Genomic DNA, 24147 nt, shown 5'->3' with positions numbered 1-24147 from the left:
GTAAGAGTAAGTACCTGGACAATTTCGATCAATCGATCAATTTTTTCCGTAAATTTTCAAATTAATTTCCGAGCAATAAATTAAAACTTTTAAATTAAATTAAGCATTTTCAATATTTATTAAATTATTTTTAAAATTTTTTTTTGAAAACTTTCAAAAAAAAAAATAATCATCCATAAATAAATAATACGACCGCCAAATATAGGTCGTTCACCCGACAAATATTTTTTTTTCGTATTGCTTGGATATTAGTTTGTGGGTGTTTTAGAAGTATTTACAACGCGGAGAAAAGACTCCAATTCCAACATTCCATTTTCTCCGTTTTCTAGTTGTAAACAAAAGAATAAAATTTTCTTCGTTCTAAAAAACATTTTATATCACCGTGTTCCACATTCCAAGGGTTCCAACCGTAAATAAAGTGGACCCAATTACCATAAATCACAGGTCATTTATACAATTCGCTGTTCACTCCGATTCACCTGTCCGATTAGTCTAAACTACGGCGTTTCCACTTCGTAAATTTTACACCACTTAAATTATTAAGTGCAGTCTGAGGAATCTGTCTACTTTTTCAAAAGTGTGACCGGGCTCCAAAACCGTTTCCCTTCCATTTCGTATTTCTTCGATTATGCCATCGGGGACGATAAGAAGAAATTGTCCGCTGACAAACCCAGGTCTATTTTTTCACCACAAGGGCCCAAGAGTCCAAGAATCCCAAGCATTTCGGTGAGAACGCCTGCGCAGATTTCCGACGACTGTGCTACTCCATCCAAAGCCACAGTACAGCGCACAGCTTAAAATATGGCTGCTTCCGATCTAGCGCTTGCCAAATTCATTTCGGTTTCTGACCGCTTCAGCGAAATTGAGGCTCAGATCAACACTCCGGAATCCGCAGCTCCAACCGTCACGATGCTTGGCGTCCGTCGCGACCAAGTCCGAACCCTATGGGACAAAGTTGAAAAGGAATTCGACCTCTGCTCAGAGTGCCTTGTGTCAGCGGGCGAAGCGGCAGCAAGCAACATGCCTATTCTCAGGGCTAAATACAGTTATTGCTATTCAGTCTATGAAAGGTGTGTTGCCCAGCTCGTTGATAAAATCGAGCAGGGCACGTCTCAGTCCATCCCAACCGCGAAGGCTGCGCCCCATTCCTACATTTCCTCTGGCTGTCGGTTGCCTCCATGCGATACAGAAGTTTTCGCAGGCGACTATCTTCACTGGCCGACTTTCCGGGATCTTTTCACAGCCATTTATATCAATAATCCACGGCTGACTCCGGTTGAAAAGTTATTCCACTTAAATGCCAAAACAAGTGGCGAAGCGCATGCCATAGTTTCGATTTCGCATCTCACCAACGAGGGTTTCTGCTCTGCGTGGGAAAACCTGATAGAGCGTTTCGAAAATAAACGATTGTTGGTAAACAGTCAATTGAAATACTGTTTAATGTGCAGTCGATACCCCAAGAATCTGGGGCGGCCTGGAAGGTACTGCAAAGTACTGTTCAAGGTTGCTTGACTGCCTTAGAACTGTCAGGCATCAACACTGAGAACTGGGATTGCCTGCTGGTATATCTGTGCTCATCCAAGCTCCCGAAGATAACTCTCTCCTTATGGGAGCAGTCGCTACATAAGAAAGCCGACATCCCGACATGGGGAGAGCTGAACACCTTCCTCACAGAACGTCATCGAACCCTAGAGGCCATCGATGATGTGAGACCGTCCGTACCACCAAGTCAGTCGCACTCCAAAGCGATGAACTCAAGTGGGCCCTCTAGAAAACTAAATTCCTATGAGACGAAAGTGGCTCCAAAATTGAAAAGTTGCGACTTGTGCAACAAGGAGAACCATCCTGTCCGTGTATGTCCGCGTTTTCTCCAAATGTCGGTTGACGACCGGTCAGCCTACATTAAACGGAAGCAGTTATGCTTAAACTGCTTTGCAAAGGGACATCAGCTTCGTGAGTGCAAAAGCACGCACAATTGTTTTACTTGCCGTGGCCGGCATCACACGTTGTTGCACCGAAACAACCTCTGTTCCAGCAATTCAAGCCCTTCAAATCCTGCAAGGCCCATTTCCGCTAATCAGGCCAATTTCGTTCCAAATGAGCAAGCCGGTGTTCAAAATTATTTCGCCACGGGCTCAAGAGCTATCCTTCTTGGCACTGCCATAATCAATATCTCCCATCTTGGCACTAACTTTAAGGCACGCGCCCTGATCGACTCCGGATCAGAAGCGACATTCATAACCGAGCGACTGTTCAATCTAATTAGATTGCCATTCCAGGTGGTTCAAACCCAAGTCTCGGCTTAAACCAAACAGTAGCTGCTCAGTCCAAGAAGCTCTGCAGTTTCCCATCCGATCTCCGACTAGGCCCGCGTTGCACTTGGAGACGACGGCCTATGTCCTCCCTCAACTAGCCGGAAATCTGCCTTCCTACCCAATTCCACAAAATTTCCTTCGGGATCTTCCCGATTTTCCACTGGCGGATCCAAAATTCTATGAGAGCGCACAAATAGATGTACTTATCGGAGCCGACATCCTGCCTTCGGTGCTTCTGAGTGGAGCAAAAACCAACATCTGTGGCTCTCTCTTGGGGCAAGAGACCATATTCGGCTGGGTACTAACTGGGCCAGTGTCAGCCTCAGCCCAAAGCAGAATTTCCTCTTTTTCGACACAGATCTCCCACGCGTACGATAATTCACTGGACAAACTCCTCACAAAATTTTGGGAGGTGGAGGATATACCAACAAGTTGGTAAAAGAATCCGATTCCATGTGCGAGAAGAATTTCCTTCAAACGACCACGAGAAACGAGTGCGGCAAATATGTCGTTACTCTGCCTTTTCACGACCCAGAACATATTGGTTCCGGGCTAGGGCATTCTAGGTCTTTCGCGTTGGCTCAGTTCTTAAGAAATGAGCAGCGTCTAAAAAGAGATGAGGCCTTGAAAGCGAGATACGATTCGGTGATCCAGGAATATCTCGGCTTAAAGCACATGCGACAAGTTCTTCCTACCCATGATTGCAACCCTATTATATGCCACATCACGCCGTCTTAAAACCGGAAAAGCGTAACTACTAAACTCCGTGTAGTATTCAATGCCTCCAGCCCTTCATCGAATGGTACCAGTTTAAATGATATCCTTCATGCTGGCCCTGTCTTACAGTCCGACTTAACCATTCAAATCTGAATGGCGCTATTTCCGATACGTGTTCAGCGCCGATATCGAAAAAATGTATCGGCAGATCTGGGTAGATCCGAAACACACTCCATTCCAGCGAGGAAATCAGAGATTTCGAATTGAAAACCAGTAACCTTTGGAGTCAATTGCGCGCCTTTCTGGCCATCCGAGTACTGCAGCAGCTAGCAGCTGACGTAGAACTCAGCCATCCAAAAGCTAGCAATGTCATTCGAAATTTCATGTATGTGGATGATGTTCTAGCCGGAGCGGACTCCACGGAAGAAGCTCAGCTCATGGTGCAAGAGGGAAATGGACCTCCAACCAAAAGGAAGTTTTAGCGGCCATTCAGAGCAACCATCTTTTAAATACTGATTTTCTTGAGATCGATGCAGAAATTACTGCCAAAACCCTCGGTATTCGCTGGAAAGCAACCTCCGACGATTTCTTCTTCGTCCCGCCAGAGTTGGCTATTGAAACGTCCTTTACAAAACGCCAAGTCCTGTCCCAAATTGCCAAATTGTTCGACCCTGTTCGAAACGGTTAGCGCCGCTTATCGTTCGAGCCAAAATTTTCATGCAGGAGATTTGGCTGCAGGAGCTTGGGTGGGACGAAAACATTCCAAATGAGCTTTTTCAGCGATGGCTTAATTTTCTCCAAAGTTATTCAGTGTTAGAGCAGATACGCATTCCACGCTGGCTATCGTTTCGTCCAGATTTCAAGGTCGAGCATCATGGCTTTTGCGATGCGAAGGCTTATGGGGCGGCCATATATGTCCGCGTAGAAGTGGGCAGCACCATTATGGTGCAACTCCTAACCGCGAAAACCCGGGTAGCACCAGTCAAAACGGTTTCGCTCCCAAGACTGGAGCTGTGCGGAGCGTTATTGCTTTCCGAAATGGCTGCAGCCATCATTCCGCAGATGCCTACGATTAACTTCGAACTTTACTGTTGGACGGACTCCACGATAGTGCTTGCATGGTTAAGCAAGCCAGCGTGCCAGTGGACCACATTTGTAGCCAATAGGGTGACGAAGATCACCCAGGCCACAAAAACAGAGAATTGGTCTCATGTTCAATCTGAGCATAATCCAGAAGACCTGGCAAGTAGAGGAGTTTCCCTCCAAGATCTAGCCGATAGCCAGTTATGGTGGCACGGACCGACTTGGTTGCATAATTCACGCAAAAAATGGCCAATTCAGGTCGACAACGCTCCGGTGACCGACCTGGAGAAGCGTGCTCTAAAAGTCCATCTCGCAAAAGCTCCTTATGAAGAATTGTTGGCACGTTTCTACAAGCTAGAGAAAGCTCTACGAGTCCTTGCTTATGTTCATCGCTTCATTCAGCGGTGCAGGAAGCAGACATCTCCATCTGATGTGCATTTGCTGGCCACTGAAATCGCCGGTTCCTAATTTCAAATACTCAGCGCAGAGAATTCCCTGTGGAATATCACTGCCTAAGTGAAAAGCGTCCAGTGCCAAGTTCAAGTGCCATCCTATGCATGAACCCGTTTCTAGATCCGCAAGGACTGATCAGGGCGTGCGGCCGTGTGGCGGCTTCCGAAAGCCTTCAATACAATGAACGGCATCCAGTGATTCTTCCGTATAACTGCCTGCTTTCTCGCCTCCTTGCGAATTTCACTCATCGCATAACTCTCCATGGTGGTAACCAGTTAATGGTGCGCCTCCTCCGGTCGAAATACTGGATTCCGAGAATTAAGAACCTGATAAGGGAAGAGCATGTCTTATTACAAAGGGTGTTAGTTAGTTTTTGTTTGTTTCTCTTCACCAAGGCCATCCACTTAGAGCCTACATCTGACTTAACGACCGAAAAGTTTCTTGCCGCTTTCTCTCGTTTTGTATCCAGAAGAGGGTGTCCACGTCAAGTCCAGTCAGACAATGGAAAAACCTTTGTTGGCGCTGCCACCCTGCTTTCCCGCGATTTCCTTCAAGCCGTAAAAGAGTCGGTGACGAATGCCTATATTCATCAAGAGATGCAATGGCAATTTATTCCTCCGGGGCACCCCATATGGGAGGCCTTTGGGAAGCAGGCGTTATTTTACAAATGCACTGCCACACGAAAATGCACGTTCAAAGAGCTCTCCACGCTTTTGGCAAAAATAGAAGCGTGCCTTAACTCCAGGCCGCTCTCTCCTATGTCTGAGGATCCGACAGATTTGCTGGCTCTGACGCCAGGGCATTTCCTTGTCGGGGGACCCCTTATGTCCACGGTGGAACCCGAAGTAAAGGGGGAAACGAAATACCTTCTTAATCGGTGGCAGCATTTGAAAGCTCTCCATCAGCAGTTCCGTGTGCGATGGAAAGAAAAGTACCTCAAAGAACTCCACAAGTGCTCTAAATGGCAGGCCCCGTCTAAAAATCTCCGTATCGATGACATGGTCGTCATCAAGGACGACAACTTGCCCTCTAATGAGTGGCGACTCGGCAGAATTGAGTATGTTTTCCCAGGAGCCGACGGCAACGTCCGTGTAGTACATATCCGTACTGCACGTGGAGTTATTAAACGTCCAGTGGCAAAAGTGGTGCTTTTGCCGACGGAGTCTTCCGAATCTCCACAATAATAGGCGCTCCTCTCGTCCTTAGTTGTAGTTCACTAGCACTAATCATCCATTATTTTTCATTTCGTTTTCAATCTCCTTTCGACATTCGACTACGCGCAGCATGGCCCCTCGTCAACAAAACGCACGCAGTGCTCGTGCCGTGGAGAGCAGACGTACCCGAGGTATTCAATCCTACCGATGCCGAGTCTGCCGCGGTATCCATCCTCTTCGGAAGTGCGCGAGGTTCCTAAAGCTCAGCGCTGAAAAGCGTTTGCGAGCAGTCCTCATTAACAAATACTGCGCCAATTGCCTCGCTCACGAGCATTCCACGGGAGACTGCCGAAGCGGTGATCGTTGCAAGAAGTGCGACCGATCCCACCACACGCACCACACATGCACGAGCTGGTTAGCTCGTTGTCGGGGTCGCGAGCGCGCTCGCGTCTCCAACCGGTGCCAACCCGGCAAGCAGCTTCGGCCTCGTCCCAACGTTCCCGCCGGCAAAATCCGCCAATTCAGCGTAGGAGTTCACCGCCCATCGCTCTCGTCGCTGCTGCAACGCCACAGCGTGAACATCCTTCCCACAGCGCTGGTCAAGTTTGAGACCGTGACGAAGACCTTCGAGACCGCAGCACTTATCGATCCGTGCAGCCCCATGAGCTGCATCGACGCTTCGTTGGCGTCAGCCCTTAAGCTTCCGATGACCAATGTTGGCGACGAGAAGGTCTGCACGACGACGATTCGCTCCAGGATCGACGCGAACACGAAGCTGGAGGTCGTGCTCAACATCGAGCCCAGGGTGCGGATCCGCACACCTGTCCGGGCATTGAGCGACATCGTAGTGTCCAAGTATCGGGACATCATGATGGCTGATGACCAGTTCCATCGGCCTGCTACCGTCTCCATGGTCTTAGGAGCAGATATTTATCCTAAGGTTATCCAATCCGGATTTCTGACCTTCGACGAGGGAATGCCGGTCGCTCAAAAGACCGTGTTTGGGTGGATCGTGTCCGGTGCCTGCAGCCTGCCGTATGATGGCTATGTTGCAACCCCAGTGATTGCAAGGGGGGCGGAATGTTCAAGTTACGGGGTTTGGACTTTCACCCGCTCTCCGCTCCCTCTTACGCTTTCCACTCCCTCTTACGCTCTCCCGCTCTTCACCGTCTCCGAGGAGTCTCCGCTATATAAGCTTTAGTGTAAAAACTAACCACGAGCAATAAAGATAAGCCCGGTCCCGCCCGCGCATTTACAAAAGTGTTAGCTTTTCTCCGAGTGTTCTATTTTCAGCAAACTAGGAATTTTCCAGGACCAGCAACCCCCAGCATCCCAACAGTATTCAAACGAATGGCAGAGTGTCAGCTCTAATGCAAAATAAAAGCAATACGCAGCAATAATGGTCGTGAGTTTGTTAATAAACGTTTTGACACTTTGTTGCTGGAAAATGGAATCGTAAGGCAGTTAACAGTCCCCTACAGCCTACAGTCCGCAACAAAACGGAGTGGCTGAGCGAGCCAACCGTACCCTGGTGGAAATGACCAGGAGTTTGCTTATTCACTCAGGAATGCCGAAGAGTCTTTGGGCAGAGACTGCAGGTTACATCAGAAATCGATCTCCAACTGAAGCTCTTGTCAGAATAACTCCATATGAGGCTTTTAGTGGCAAAACACCTAGTGTGGGTCACATGCGAGTTTTTGGATCGTTGGTGGTGGGACCAAAGCCAAAGGTAAGGAATATCGACTTGGATATTTCCTGGAATCAAAAGGGTACAGGTTGTACGCAGCAGGTCGTTTTTAAGCGCGGCTTATTATTCATAGAAACTGAAGAATACGAGCCTAAGATTTTGAGGCGGAAAGGTGAAATGGTAATCATCGAGGATGTTGAAAATGAAGAAGCCTGGGAGAACTCTAATCCAAAGAATAGAGTCTAGTCTAGTCTAGTCCTCATCACAGGATGAGGAGGTGCCACTGGCAGGAGAGGCAATGAGAATCGGGCCAGGGAGACCTAGAACTATTCGGACGGGAAAGGCAGGGCGCCCAAGGAGTCTACTTTCACTTTCCCGAAAGGCAAAAAAAAAAGATGGTGAGGGCAATCCCGAAAGGCACAAAGCTCGCTTGGTAGCGAAAACTCTTCGAGAGAGGACATAAACGCTAACTTGTGTCTTGTACTAATTTATGTAGACGATCTTGTTATAGTCAGGTCAGATCTAACATAGCTTCGAGATTTGAATGCGTGGACAAAGGTCAGCTGAAGAACGTTATTGGGTACGGAGAGTTGGGATGTATAACGATGAACGATGTGACATTGTAAGCAGTTGAGGACCACAGCGACACCAGGACCAGATATCTACCACTCAGTTGTGAAGCTGTTGCAGCGAAATAAGAACCCACATTGTGAACATGTATTGGGAATGAAACATGTGATGCTGTATTAGGCAGGGACATCCCATAAAACATTAAGCTCTCGGGCTGAAGGTTTACCATTGGTGGGCTACGTTCCCTGCCGACTGGGCAGGTGATGTCAGCCACCGGCGTTCGTACACAGAATTAGTTTTCTTCTTGTTGGGAGGTCCTAGCTCTTGGAAGTCGGAAAAAATAAATAGTTTTGCCTAAAGCAGCACGGAAGCAGAATACATGACGCTCTCATCAGCTGCAAAAGAGGCGCTAAATCTGAGGAGTTTTTCAGACAGACAGAGAAGTCTCTCGGGTGATAAGGTTCTTATATAAGAAAGGTACCACACGTTGGCGAATAATCTTGTCGGCCCTATTTGCCTCCGACGTCTGAGGAGAATACATCCCCATGAACTCCTCCACGGTACATTTGTACACATTATAATTAAGAACCAGTATCCATAATATTAGCTTTTAAGCTACGCATTATGTTAAGCTCAGAAGTAATTTAAAAATTCCTAGTGACTTTAAGATTAATGAATAATAAATGATTAAAAAAAAACAAAAAGGAAAGTATGATCAATATATATATAATTTAGCAGACAAAAATTAGTAATTTAACTTATAATTAATATAAAAAAAAAAATAATAACGTTTTTCTGTCTTAATTAAAAATAACCTACTTTTTCTTTTCAGCGCGACGATAGACAAAGGCCTGAGGATCAAGTCCTAATGCGGGCCTTGCGTGACTTTAATATTCCTAAAATTGTTACGGATGATGTACCAGTGTTCATGGGCCTAATTGGAGATCTGTTTCCTGCACTCGATGTACCGCGGAAACGTAATCCGGAATTCGAAGCAGTTATAAAACGGTCCGCTCTAGACTTAAAGCTGCAGCCAGAGGACGGATTTATTTTAAAAATTGTTCAACTTGAAGAACTTTTTGCCGTACGTCATTCTGTGTTTATAATCGGATTCGCTGGAACAGGAAAATCAGAAGTGTGGAAGACACTTAACAAGACATACCAAAACCAGAAAAGAAAACCGCACTACAACGACCTTAACCCAAAAGCGGTTACTAATGATGAGCTCTTTGGTATCGTCAATCCATCAACGCGTGAATGGAAGGATGGCCTTTTTTCTATTCTAATGAGAGACCAAGCGAACCTAGGTGGAACAGGCCCAAAATGGATTGTTCTTGACGGCGACATTGATCCTATGTGGATTGAGAGCTTAAATACGGTGATGGATGATAATAAAGTTCTTACTCTGGCAAGCAACGAGCGCATTGCTCTCACCAAGGAAATGCGCTTGCTTTTTGAAATCGCATCTCTGCGCACGGCTACACCTGCTACTGTATCAAGGGCAGGCATACTATATATAAATCCACAGGATCTGGGATGGACCCCATTCATACAGTCATGGCTTGGAACCCGTACAAATTCTAGCGAAGTTTCAATGCTCAACGTTCTCTTTGATAAGTATGTGCCGCCTCTCTTAGACATATTTCGAACCCGGCTTAGGTCGATAACTCCCATATCGGATATAGCACGTTTGCAAATGACTTGCTACTTGCTAGATAGCATGTTAACTCCCCAGAACGTACCGAATGATTGCCCAAAAGACTGGTATGAGATTTACTTTGTATTCTGCATCGTATGGGGCTTCGGCTCATCGCTATTTCAGGATCAAATTATAGACTGGCGTAATGAATTCAGCAAATGGTTCCTTAACGAATATAAAGCTGTAAAGTTCCCTGTATCAGGGACAATATTTTCATTTTACATAGACCATGAGACAAAGAAATTTTTCCCATGGACAAATCTTGTACCACAATTTGAGTTGGATATGGATTTACCTTTACAGTCAAATTTAGTGAACACGGCTGAGACCACTCGTTTGCGATTTTTTATGGATACTCTTATAGAAGCCGATCATCCACTAATGTTGATCGGACCCTCAGGATCGGGTAAGACCATCCTAATGAACGCAAAGCTAAGTGCCTTACCTTCTGATAAGTACTCTGTTACAAATGTTCCTTTCAATTTCTATACCACTTCCGAGATGTTGCAGCGTATTCTTGAAAAGCCTCTGGAAAAAAAAGCAGGTAGGAACTACGGACCCATTGGAAACAAACGAATGATATACTTTGTGGATGATATGAACATGCCGGAGGTAGACAAATATTTTACAGTTCAGCCCCATACGTTGATTAGGCAATTTATGGACTATCACCACTGGTACGACCGGCAAAAAATGACATTACGTGACATACATAAATGTAATATTGTAGCGTGTATGAACCCATCAGCTGGGTCTTTTACCATCGATCCTCGTCTTCAGCGGCACTTTTGCTCATTTGCAGTAAAGTAAGTTGAATGAAATAATAAGTATTATTAATCTACGATTTTATATTTTATTATCTACGATGTATATTTTATAATAGGCTTCCAGAGAGCCGCGAAAGAGTAAAAATCCAATATAGGATTTGTTGACTGGTAATACATAAATCGTATTCTTTAATTGACCCAACTATGCATTCTAATAATAGTTTGACTTTATCCCTTTAATTTCTCTTATTTCCCTGTTTTTATTTAAGTTGTTCTGTTTTTTTTTTCTGTAACATTAATAAAACATGATCGACATGTTACTTTATTTCTTTTTTTTTTTTAATTTCTCTAATTCTATTTATTATGGTTTCAAAAGAAATCGTTCAGTAATTCCTCTGAACTTAACCTAATGTGTGATAAAGATAAATGAGACCAAGTGGTATCTTAATTATAAAGTACGAAAGAAAATGTAATATGTTATGTTATCCTCCGGGTAAGGAGATCGCTGGGGTGTACCCTCTTCAGTCTTCGGAGGGAGATGGGATCAGCTAGGCTCCCTGATACTGAATTATTGTTTGAATCAATAAGTTTCCGCTGCGTCATTGAGTCTTCCCCTAAAAATGGTAATGGAAGAGTTATCGAAAGCATAAGCATAAATATTTCACTTTGTAGTTGGCAAATGCTGGAATGCGAGAAGAGTATGTCAGGTCGAACGGGAATTAATGGTTTTTTGACACCGACAAAGTGGGGAGACCGTGAACTATCGGTACCGCGCTGGACCTTGGAATCGAGCCGGCCAAGGGCACAGAGTTGGAACGGTAAGGGAACAGCTCGAGGCACTCAGTCACAAAACGCGAGGAGCCATACGTACGCGAGGATAGACGAGGAGAGTACCGGTGCGTGTCGCGCGGTCAGGACGCGGCCGCGCTGTCAGACAGTCGGAACAGAGTCCGCAGACAGACAGTGGGGTACAACTCGCGGAGAAGGTCACGAGGCGTGGACGCACGGAAAAGGCGGTCGGCAAGATGGCGGATGTATAAAATGTAAAAAATGTATAAAATCTATAAAATGTATATGAAATGTAATAAATGTATATGAAATGTATATGAAATGTATATGATATGAAATGTATATGAAATGTATATGAAATGTATATGAAATGTATATGAAATGTATATGAAATGTATATGAAATGTATATGAAATGTATATGAAATGTATATGAAATGTATATGAAATGTATATGAAATGTATATGAAATGTATATGAAATGTATATGAAATGTATATGAAATGTATATGAAATGTATATGAAATGTATATGAAATGTATATGAAATGTATATGAAATGTATATGAAATGTATAATAATAATAATAATAATTTTAACTTTTGGAATGCTTTTAAGTATTCTGAACTGTTTATATCTATTGTTGCTCCTTTCTTTTGGCACTTGGTCAGGGGTTTGGCAATGTCAGAAAAGTTAGGTATAAATTTCCTATAATATCCTGTGAGTCCTAGGAAGGCTTTAATTTCTTTAGTTTTTCTTGGTAATGGATACTTGACTATAGCTTTTATTTTATCCGGGTTTGGTTTAATCCCGTCTTTAGTGATAACATGTCCTAAGAAAGTTGTCTCTTGTTTTAAGAATTCGCATTTGTTTAGTTGTACTTTTAAATTTGCCTGTGATAATTTTTCGAAAACAGCCTGTAAGGCTTGAAGATGTTCTTCTAATGATGTGGAGAAAACTATGATGTCGTCTAGGTATACTAGGCAACATTTATTTAAAAGCGGACGGAGTAAATTATTCATACATCGTTGAAATGTAGCGGGGGCATTTTTAAGCCCAAATGGCATTCGCGTGTACTCGTAGTGTCCATATTTTGTAGAGAAGGCAGTTTTGGCTATTGACTCTGAGTCCATTTCTACTTGATGGAAGCCCTTTGCAAGATCTATTGTTGTGAAATAATTTGACCTCCCTAGTTTTGCTAATATTTCATCTATGTTTGGTATGGGGTATCTGTCGTTTATTGTTATTTCGTTCAATTTCCTATAGTCTATTACGATACGAAGCTTCTGCTGCCCAGAAGCATCTAGCTTTTTAGGTACGACCCAAATGGGGCTACAGTACGGTGAATTACTTTCTCGGATAATACCCTGTTCTAGCATGTCTTGGATCTGTTTTTCTACCTCCTTTTCATATGTCTGTTGGAAACTATAAACTTTAGAGTAGACGGGGATATTGTGTGTGGTGTTGATAACATGTTTTTGTGGTTTGTGAACGTGAGCGTGTCACCTTCGTGAAATTGAATGTCTTGGTATTTTATCAGTAGGTTAATTAATTTTTGTTTTTCTTCTACGTTAAGGTGTTCTAGTCGGAACAAGTTTTCCTGAAGTGTGGAGGTTTCTAAATAGTTGGGGTCTTGTGGAAATGAAGGGTCCACTTGGATATGATTCCGTTCTGTAATGTTATTACTGTCTTTTATCTTATATATTTTGTTAAATAGGGTAGCAGTTTTCTTTTTATAATCGATTATTGCTTTGGCTTCGGACAACAATTTGCGTCCAATCAGCATGTCATAATGATCCGAGAACTGGTGGATAAAGAAGTCTTGGGCAACAGGGAAGTAGTTATTAGGTGGTATATTCGTAAGTGTGTTAATAATTAATGGGCCATTACTAGTGTGGATTAGCTGATATGTTTCTTGTATTGGCGGTTGAAAAATAATTCGCGTGAGCATATTTATCGTAGATCCAGTTTCGATTAGACATTTCAATTCAGTATTATTATGTTTTATCATTATATATTGGTTTGATCCGGGGCTACTAACCGAAAATTTTCTGCTTGTTCAAGGTCAACTGGTTCGTTGTCATTTGTTGTTGGTATTTCCTCTTCTGTTATTATAGAATGGTTGTAAGGGTACAAAGGGTCTAATTTGGTTATTCATTTGTCTATTTTGGGGGTTGTTTGATATTTTGTTTGGAATTGAAGTTGGCTTTATATTATCTTTACTTGAGGTTGGTGCCTCATAGAGACCTTTTTCTTGTAATATATTTATTAGTGATCATAGGTTTGGAATATTACAGTTTACTATTCTAAGAAAAATGTGGCTTGGAAGTTTTTGAATTAGATTTTCGATGCTGGTTTGTATTAATCTAGTATATAGAATGGTTTCGTTAGTATTATTTTCTAGTTCTAATTTACTTATAAGTATCTGTCGTTTTTTTTCGGCTTCTTCGAGGAAATGACGAATGTTACCCCGATATTGTATGTTCCTGAATTCTTCCAGAAGTTGGTGGTTCGGTGCTTGGGGCTTGTAGTTTAGTATAAGCTGAGTCCTGAGTTCGCTCCAGCTGCTGAGGTTGGTTACTCCGAGGGTGCGGATAACATCGCCACTGATGTTCCGTTCGATGTGTCCAAAGATTATTAACTTTTGTCTTTCATCTGTGGTCTGATACAGAGCCAAGATGAAGTCGACGCGACTGATGAAAGTGTACAAAGTGTTGGGATCTCCGTTGAAAACCTCGATTGCGTGTATTTGTCTTTCTACTTGAATCATGTTTGATTCAGACAATTCTACTTGTGCTGGTGCTGCTACGGCCATCGTGGTTTGTTGGTTTGAATTTTTTTTGTTAGTGTCTTTATTTAGGTTTGTGATTTGGATGGGATTTGTGTTCTAATTAATGGTTTGTGTCTTTGCTTATTTCTTTTCGTATTCAGAGTAGGCACATAAAAGCACGGTGCTATCAAAAAGAATGAGCCGATAAAACAAGAGGCTCGCTTACAGTTAGCTCTGAAAACAGAAATTGCTCACAAGCAACGTTGGGCGCGAAAGGGTTAATTTCAACTTATTTTCACTGTAATTATTATTGTTCGCTTTTTTTTTGGTTAAGTCTATTTGGTTTTCACTTAGTATAACTGTTATTATTGTAATTCACTTAGTTGTAGTTACGTTTATTTAGTTTTTACTTAGTTTGTAGTTCACTTAGTTGTCGTTACTTTTTTTTTTTTTTAGTTTTCACTTAGTTTAACGGTTATTATTGTAGTTTACTTAGTTGTAGTTACGTTTATTTAGTTTTCACTTAGTTTAACGGTTATTATTGTAGTTCACTTAGTTGTAGTTACGTTTTTTTTTTTTAGTTTTCACTTAGTTTAACAGTTATTATTGTAGTTTACTTAGTTGTAGTTACGTTTATTTAGTGTTGCGCACTTAGCTATTTCACTTTATTTTGAGTAACCTTATGTGGATTTACTAGTCAGTGAATTCAAAGGCGTCTTCTTAAAATTTGATATAATTTTAAGTTTTTTTAATTTCACTATCACTCTGGGGTTTCGGATAAGTTGTTGGTTCTGAACTGACTGTACCGATTTACCGACGCGAGCTTTTGAAGTTGTAGTTGTAGTTCTTTAGCGGATGATACACAGATAATTGAATATGTTTAATATCGCATCAATTAGTATCATCCTACCGACTGCGCCACTTACGTAGTTATTAATTTGTTAGTCGAATAAATGATCCCTCAATAACAAAGACAAAGATCAACGCTGAAACAACTTTAAATTGAAACACGAGCAATTTCGGTGAACGTCTTTATTCCAGGAATGTCAGCTTAAGACTACTGTACAGAGTTTTGATCGGCTCGAAGTGAGTCGCGAGAAATGGGAATGTCTAGTCAGGGTATTTGTGAGTGTGGTGTTTGATTTTTTCTATATGTGTACAAAAGAACGATATGTAAGCAAAAACGTGAATTGGTTTTATGTGTTTATGCATGTGCAAGATTGTATGTACAATGCTTATGGAAGCGTAATATGTGAAGCATATGCTACTATATACATATTTCTGTATTTTTTGAGGTTGAATGTTGGAAATTAGTGGAATTGTTAAGAGGATTGTTTAGTTGAGTAGAATAGTGACTCTGATGTGTCGTAGGTTGCTTCAATATATGGCATATGATATATGGTCGCTGACGTGTAAAGACGTGCTTTCATCGAGCTCCGTATAAAATCGGTTGTTTTTAGTGAAGTGAATGGTTATTAATATAATACAATCAAATAAATCGAAAGCGAAAGAGACGCTCTGTGCGATGCACCATCGCTCGAATACATATTCTGTGTTTGAAATAGTATAAGCAAGTAGTTTTACACTATGAGCCAGAAAGACACTCGCGTTCAGCGACAACGCGAGCAAGACGATCGCCGGCTCTCATTGCAACGAAACAACGCGTACTTCTCTTATGTCTCCGCGACTTCTGCAGACAGCGAGCGGTCAATCACCCATAACCCGACAAGTTTACCATTGCCAACAACTCAAGAAAGAGCGCGTTCTTGCTGAAACCGAGGATAGCCAAATTCTTGGATTCTACTAACCAAATTCTTGGATGAAGCAAGAAAAAACTTTTATACATACCAACTAAAAAGCGCAAGGGGCCTACAGGTTGTTCTCAAAGGGATTGAGGCAACTGTTTCGGGCACTGAAATCGTAGAAGCGCTCAAGGAAAAGAACTTTAGTGCAAAAATGGTCATGAACATATTAAACAAAAATAAGGAACCACAACCAATGTTCAAAATCGAGTTGGAGCCAGAGCGCCAGACACTGAAAAAAATGAAGTTTATCCAATCTACAAGTTACAGCTCCTACTGCATCGGCGTATCACAGTGGAAGAGCCACACAAGCGCAATCGCCCAGTGCAGTGCACTAACTGCCAAGAATATGGCCACACTAAGGCGTACTGTACGCTGAAATCTATTTGAGTAGTCTGTAGTGAAGCTCATAGCACAGCGAACTGCCATAAGAACAAGGAAGACATCTCTCTTAAAATGTGCAGCAAATGCGGTGAAAGTCACACAGCGAACTGGCGTGGCTGTGTAGTATACAAGGAACTAAAGAACCGCCTTAAAAAACGCGGAGAATCAATACGCGCTCAGACCACCCACATTGCTCACCCTCCGCCACAATCGGGCCCGTCCTACACTGCACCCCCCCCCCCCCCCCCCCCTACACATCGTACCAGTCCTAGCGTTTCCTTCGCTAGTGCCTTAAAATCGGGAATTAAATCCGTGAATCCGCTAACACAAAAGTCGACTTCTACTCGGGAAGAACAGAAAATAACTACCTTGAACGAACAAACGTAGCATATATCAACTGGCATTGAAACGATGATGATCTCACTCCAGCAAACCCTAAAAGAGTTTATCACATTCATGCAAACCACAATGCAAGAGCTTATGCGAAACCAAAATATGCTGATACAGCTTCTTCTCTCATCCAAATCAATATAATGTCTCCACTTCAAATATCTATGTGGAACGCGAATGGCGTTTCACGGCATAAAAACGAACTTGCCCAGTTCTTATTCGAAAAAAATATTGACGTCATGCTCCTCTCTGAGACTCATCTAACAGACAAGCACAACTTCCATATCCCAGGATACTTATTCTACGCCACAAACCATCCGGACGGCTAAGCCCATGGGGGCACTGCTATACTTATCAGAAGTCGCATCAAACACCACCTTTATAACAGAACTGAAATGGACTACCTGCAATCCACTTCCATAAGCATGCAATCCAGCAGCGGCCCCGTCACTCTGGCCGCAGTCTACTGCCCACCTCGTTTTGTAGTTTCTGAGGACCAATTCTCGGAATTTTTCAACTCACTCGGTGAGCGATTCATAGCGGCCGGTGACTACAATGCCAAGCATACGCACTGGGGATCACGTCTTCTGACACCAAAGGGCAAACAACTTTACAACGCGCTCATTAAGCCGCGAAACAAGCTCGATTATGTGACTCCGGGTAGGCCTACATACTGGCCAGCAGATCCAAATAAGCTACCGGATCTCATTGACTTCGCAATAACAAGAAAGATTCCAAGAAATAATATTACGGCCGAGTCACTTGCAGAACTATCATCTGATCACTCTCCAGTTCTACTTACTCTCTGGCACCGACCACATATAACTGAGCGGCCCTACAGGCTGACAGGCAACAGGACCAACTGGGCAAGGTACGCGAAATATGTTTGTACTCACATGGAACCAACTCAAACAGTATTCACCGACGAGGATGTTGATCGCCTGGTCAAATCGATAGAGGAAACACTTGTTGCTGCAGCCAAGGCCTCTACACCTCCAGACACACACAAAATGACAAATCATAGCAAGACAAATCGTGAAATCGAACAGCTAGTACTTGAAAAACAAAGACTAAGAAGAGAATGGCAGAATCATAGATCCCCAACGGCTAAAGAACATCTAAAAATAGCAACACGTAAACTAACCAGGGCACTTAAGCTTGAGGAAGCCAACGCCCATATATCAAACAACTATCGCCCACCAGCAAAAGGAACCCTTTGTGGAAAGCACACAAAAGCATACAGCCACCGGCAGAAACAGTCGTTCCACTGCGAGGTCCCTCTGGAAGCTGGACACGCAGCGACGAAGATAGAGCTAATGCGTTCGCCGATCACCTTCAGAAAGTATTCCAACCAAATCCTGCTAGCAACTCATTTGTCCTCCCTGTAGTAACTAAAAGCTTGCCCCCTATAAATCCAGTAACATTCAGCCAAAGTGAGATAGCATCTATCATAAAAGATCTTAATCCCAAAAAATCACCTGGAAATTACTTGGTGGCTCCAAAAATGATCATAGAACTCCCACCGTGTGCGGTTCTGACCTTATGCCATCTCTTCAACGCTATTACGAAACTTGGATACTATCCCCAAAGGTGGAAAAAGGCGAATATAGTAATGATTCCCAAGCCAGGCAAAGACAAAACGCAACCCTCATCCTACAGACCAATCAGTCTCCTAACGTGTCTCTCGAAACTGTTTGAAAAGGCATTTTTAAAACAACGAACTCCCTACTTAAGAAGGCGAAATACAATACCATCGCATCAGTTTGGCTTTCGCAAAAATCACGGAGCGATCGAACAGGTCAATCGCATCACAAACGAAATTCGTACCGCTTTTGAGCACCGGGAATACTGTTCAGCTATATTCTTAGATGTTGCACAAGCATTTGACCGAATCTGGCTGGAAGGACTAATGTACAAGATAACAAAACTGCTTCCCCAGAACACGCACAAAGTGTTCGAATCTTATCTCCTCAAAAGAGTGTTCTCAACCAGGTGTAACAGTTCGACTTCACACGACCGCGTTATCAATGCTGGAGTCCCCCAAGGTAGTGTACTGGGCCCCGTTCTTTACACCCTATTCACAGCAGACATGCCTACAAACTATCAGCTCACAACCTCTACGTTTGCTGACGATACCGCAATACTTAGCCGATCTAGATGCCCAGCAAAGGCAACAGAGCAACTTGCCTGTCATCTTAAAATAGTGGAAAGATGGTTTGCGGACTGGCGCATTAAGATAAACGAGACCAAAAGCAGACATGTAACCTTCACACTGAACAGACAAACCTGCCCACCCTGTACCCTGAACAATACATTTATCCCACAAGCAGACGTTGTAACATATCTCGGCGTTCACCTAGATAGACGCCTCACCTGGCGGCGACATATAGAATCTAAGAGGACTCATATGAAGCTTAAAGCAGCCAATCTTCACTGGCTTATTAATTACAACTCTCCCCTTAGTCTGGAATACAAAGTACTCCTCTACAACACCGTGCTGAAAACCATCTGGACATACGGCTGTGAACTATGGGGAAACGCTTCAAAAACCAACATTGAAATCATACAGCGAGCTCAGTCCACGATTCTGCGAACTATCACTGGGGCACCATGGTACCTACGCAGCGAAAGCATCCATAGAGACCTCCACATAAACCTTGTCAATGAGGAAATTCAGATGAAAAAAAAGTAAACATCAAGCAAAGCTCGCACACGAAGATCCTCTCGCGAAGTCGCTTTCGCGAGTCTACAGTCAGAGCCGACTGAAGCGCAAAGATTCTCCAGCCCAGCAAAGAAATCCTAGGGCCGTCTCTAACTAATACAATTACTTCACATTGTAATTAATATAAGTTATATAATAAGATTTGAATAATTATTGTTAGTCTCACAAAAAGAGAAGATCCAATAAATAACGCAATAAGTTAAAAAAAAAAAAAAGGTTGCTTCAAATTTTGAGGTTGCATATTATTCTGATTCGTTCCAGGATAATAATTGCTGTAATTGTGATTTCTGATATTGTAATATCTAACTATGATTTCCCTTGTTCCTGCGTCTCTTCCCTTCTGATCTATTAAAACGCTGATTTTCTTTCGGCCTAGCTCTATTGTAGATTGTTTTAATTTATAAATAGTATCGATATTTGCGTACCAATGATAAATAAATTCTATCCGGCAATTTTCGATCTATTACGGATTTAACAGTTCTTTTTAACATTTCAGTGTAATTTAATTTATCACCCTGTCGCTTTCTATTTCTAGCTTGTCAAACATAATCCAATATTGTGATTCGATCTTCTCGATGAACTTACAGATGCTTCCGGGGTATGATGTATCCTTCAGTTGTCTTATAATTGTTATGTAGGGCCTGTGATCTTTGAATGCCATCGCCAGGGCCGTCTTTGTATCCAGCCATGTATTTTCTATTTCTTGGGTGACGACCTCCAATGCTGCATCCTCTAGTAAGGGTTTCACTGCTCCGTAGATAACATGTGCCTGCCTGGCATCTTGGGTAGGGTATAAGTTAAGAAGCTGCTCGACCTGGGTAACAAACCCAGACAGCTTGCCAGGTGTGCCATCGAAGGTGGGTTACCGAAAGTTGTGGAACTGCCATGGTGTATTTGTATACGTTTTTGGATACACCGAATTTTATTTTAAATTCGGTTTTAAATTACGAAATTAAAAATTTTAATTAATTTTGTTTCCGACCGCACGGGATTTTATTTTAAATTGTTTAGCAGATGTTACTGATTTTTCTTGAATACTACTTTCATTCTTTTGCGGATCTTAAAATAATTTTTAGAATCAATGTTTTAATTCGCCGATCCTGGATAGATAGTTGTATAGCGTATCCTTCAATGGATCACTACCGTACTAAAAGGACTCGTTATTTAACAGATCCTACCGACTGCGCCATTTAAATAATCACAAAAAATAATAATATATAAATATAATTTTATTTTTATTGAATGATTACAATATTTATTCTTGAGAAGAACACCGACCGATTATAATTAGGCGTCAAACTGAACTCTCCTAATTATTCTGATTTGATTGACGTTCAAGCCTCGGTTTCGAGCTTTTCCCATATGGAATTTAGACTTTAGGTTTCTGATCAAGTGAAGAGAGAGCTTTGGAGTTGCTGACTTCAATTGTCTTTGCATTTCTCTTGTATTCAAGTGCATTCGCTCTTGTGCACTTAGAATCCTAGTTTTGTTTATTGAAATCTAATACTTTTGTTTTCGGGATTGCACCAAAAATTTTTATTTTTTATTTTTTTTAAATACATATATATAATAATTTTCTTGAAATAATTTATTTTTTTTTTTTGTAAGTGGTTCTTTTCTTGTAGTGCGTGGTGTGCAAAAAGAATTCGACCGAATTCAACTGAATTCAACAGTGTACAAGCGAACACGGCGTCAGTGTCGCGCCGCCACTCTGGCGCGACATCAGCTCTTGGCGGCAGCCAATGAAAAGTGAAGCGTCGACGTCGCAAGGGATTTACAAGCGGCGCAACACAAACACATACATGATTACTTGATTTTGCCGAAGGAAACCGTATTTATTATTATTTTATTTTTTTTTCTTTTTAAATTTGATACTGATCCGCCGAGAAATTGAGGTGCGTAAGCGGTTTTGACCCTTTCGTGGGAATAACGTATTCGGCAGCGGATGTTAATGTTTACATTAGGGCAAGCTGGATTTGTTATTGTCACTAAGATTGGGGTTCTTGTGGAATACTTAAATTTTTGACTTATATCCTAAGGCATTCTATGATTTGGTGTATGGTTGTTTTTATGTAGTAATGCATGTGTGTGTGTTTAAGTATATGTCGTGGCGAAAATAATGAGTATGCGTGTAGTCGCTGTTTACACTCTTCTCCATGTTCCCTTTGCTATTATGCGTGTTCCTATTTATTGTCAATGTGTGAGGATGAATAGATGAATTATCTATGAACGGGATTTTGCAAAAACGAGAGCGATAGAGCTGTTGCTGAACGTGGCCACTTGCGTTGCTTGGTTAGAAAGGGAAAACGATATAATGAAAAGGGAATGCAAAGCAGACGCAAGTGGACTCGTTGACTGCGCACAGCTGCATAAAATTATATAGTGAAAAGAGATATGAGCGACGCTGATATGGACGGACGGACGGACGGCGAGGCCCCTGATATTCATAACCCGACATCAGAAGTGGGATCTGTGCCACACCCTGCATTTTCTGAGGATCAGTGGCGTGCAGTACACTTTCACAACACTTTTTGACTCATTTGGTGAAAGGTTTGTTGCAGCTGGCGATTGGAATGCCAAGCATATGTACTGGGGATCTCAGATAGCGAACCCTAAAGGAAAACAGCTGAACAAAAATCGTTGATAAATCGAATTATACGGAAATGTTAAATAAAACTGTTAAATCTTTAATAGTTCAAATACTGCTGGATAGAATTTATATGTCATTGGCACATAAAGATATCGACACTATTTATAAACTAAAACAAGCATCAATGGAGCTAGGCCTTTACAATGCCAGTCCTAAAAATCACCTTTCTAATAGATCAGAAGGGAACAGACGTAGGAACAGGGGAAATTATAATCAAAGTAATAATCATAGATATTACAGTAATAGAAATCACAATTACAGTTACTATTATCCTGGTATGAATCAAAATACTAATACACAACCACCCCAAAATTCGAATCAACTTATAATAAATCAAAACCAGTATTTACTTCGTTTCATACCGAATAATCGAAGAGGGAATTATTAGAAGGGACTATGATAACGAGACAGTAACTCTAGGTTTAAAGTTTAAGTTTTTCAATGGAGAAAAGAAGGGCGAGACCGCATCTAAATGCCTCGACCCACAACAAAAGGATGATTATGCTCCAGTGGAGAAAATCAATCCAAAGATGCAAAAGGTTAAGATTACACCTAAGTGCCGTAAACCAAAGCATCAAGAACAGAAGAAGACCTCATTACCAAAATGCCTCACTTCAAATGTTTTTAGTGACACAGTGGACAATGATGTAACACATCTCGATCCCATGTCCGTTGACAACGATAAAGTCAACTTCGCGATTAACAATGAGTTACGCGAATGTAAAGAGTATAGACTCGAACACCTAAGTGTAGAGGTAGTTGAATGTTTAAAGAAGGTTCTATACGAATATAGAGACATGCAGTACAAAGAGGGAAAAAATTTGACCATCACAAGTACTATTAAAAATGTCATCCAGACTCAACATGAAGACCCAGACCCCAAAAAGTACCCCCAAAGCGTTAACCAAGAAGTAAACAAAGAAATCAAAGAAATGACAAAACAAGGGTGTTTACACTATAAACTTGTGCGTTCACTTCGTGTTCGGGTGTTTCAATCTAACTGACTCGCTGCTGCGAGGTCTTCGCCTTTTATTCATTATTACATAGGTTCTTATCATCTAATTATATAATGCAGCGCTTGTAAATGCAGCTGAGTTTTATTCTTAAATCTATGTTTGAGGCCTATGACCGCACTAATCATCTCCCGCGTGGTCACTGGGAAAGATAGACATTTCAGACGCTGTCGAAATTACTTTTTGAGGAGTAATTATTGTTGTATCCCCTAATATTGCTGTGCATCCTGCAAGTAGTTGTATAATGCCTTGATTGGGCAGTCTTATAACTTGATGCTGTTCGTTGCATCTTATATTAGCTGTTGTATTCTTAAACAGTCTAGATAACCAACGGTTGGATCCACTTATCTATTTGATGAACGAACTGCCTTGGAATTCCATCATTTCGCTTGAGTGTGCATTGCTTGGTTTCAATGGTGATATCAATTTCAATTTCGGAATAAGCTTGGTTCCGTTTGTCCACACTGGTATTTGGATTACTTCAAAGAGATCCGTTTCCTGATTGTTGTATATCTTCAATTTTGCTTCAATGAATAGGACATTATCCTTCAACATAGCTTGTGCCTTCATCAGTTTATAGATCAGTGGTAATTGTATAACTGAATTTCCACCCGGTAGCATTTGTTTTCGTCCTAATTTTTGCTTAACTTTTTCGAGCTCCTCCAGCATTTTGTTAGGCGCAATTAGTGTAGGATGGATTCTTCCTTCACTAATGTTCGTTATCATTGAGATCGCTGTTGCTTGTAGGCTTTCTGCCTCTTCAATCCAGTTTCGCACTTGATTTGATAACATAAGGAATTTAATTGACTCCTTATATACCATAAAGTACTCCTTCATGGTTTCTGCAATAATATTGACTTTTTGGGTCAGTTTTCCAAAATTCCGGTTTGCTTCTATCGTAGTTACTCTTACTAATTCTTCCGAGGTCTGATTGTCAACATATTCCATTAGATGTTTTTCGTTTTGTATGATCGTTTGCATATTTTCCTGTATTCTATTGGCATTTCCGATATCAAAGAACAGTATAAACCTTTTCTTTCGGTTGGTACGGTGCCGTAGTATTTTGTCTTTTTCTTTGATGTTGTCAATTTTCGTCCGTATTGTCGTGCCGAAGAAATCGCAGTAGTCCTTGAAGTCTCCCATTTGTTCGCAAACCAAGCAGGATTTTTCCAGGAAGTCCTCTG

At 41.9% G+C, this 24147-nt stretch overlaps 1 protein-coding gene across 1 annotated transcript; it reads left to right on the top strand.

Moving 5' to 3' along the window:
- Window positions 1-7586: 7586 nt before the first annotated feature.
- LOC117149966 (dynein beta chain, ciliary-like) lies at window positions 7587-20494 on the top strand. The gene is made up of 4 exons (XM_033316863.1): window positions 7587-7649; window positions 8812-10484; window positions 19042-19193; window positions 20472-20494. The coding sequence occupies exons 1-4, from the start codon at window positions 7587-7589 to the stop codon at window positions 20492-20494; spliced, it is 1911 nt and encodes a 636-aa protein (XP_033172754.1).
- The last annotated feature ends 3653 nt before the right edge of the window (window positions 20495-24147 follow it).

The sequence above is a fragment of the Drosophila mauritiana genome, unplaced genomic scaffold (assembly GCF_004382145.1).
Source record: "Drosophila mauritiana strain mau12 unplaced genomic scaffold, ASM438214v1 Y_06, whole genome shotgun sequence".
Taxonomy (NCBI): Eukaryota; Metazoa; Arthropoda; class Insecta; order Diptera; family Drosophilidae; genus Drosophila; species Drosophila mauritiana.
Note: the sequence above shows the minus strand (reverse complement) of the source record. Positions and strands in the feature narration are given on the sequence as shown.

What these genes read in the sequence shown, in the direction of transcription:
- LOC117149966 (XM_033316863.1), top strand. Translation starts at nt 7,587, where the DNA reads ATGGTAATCATCGAGGATGTTGAAAATGAAGAAGCCTGGGAGAACTCT. An exon ending in ACTCTAATCCAAAGAATAGA is followed by an intron (nt 7,650 to 8,811) that starts GTCTAGTCTAGT and finishes TTTTCTTTTCAG; the next exon opens with CGCGACGATAGACAAAGGCC. An exon ending in TATCACTGGGGCACCATGGT is followed by an intron (nt 19,194 to 20,471) that starts ACCTACGCAGCG and finishes GTTATTTAACAG; the next exon opens with ATCCTACCGACTGCGCCATT.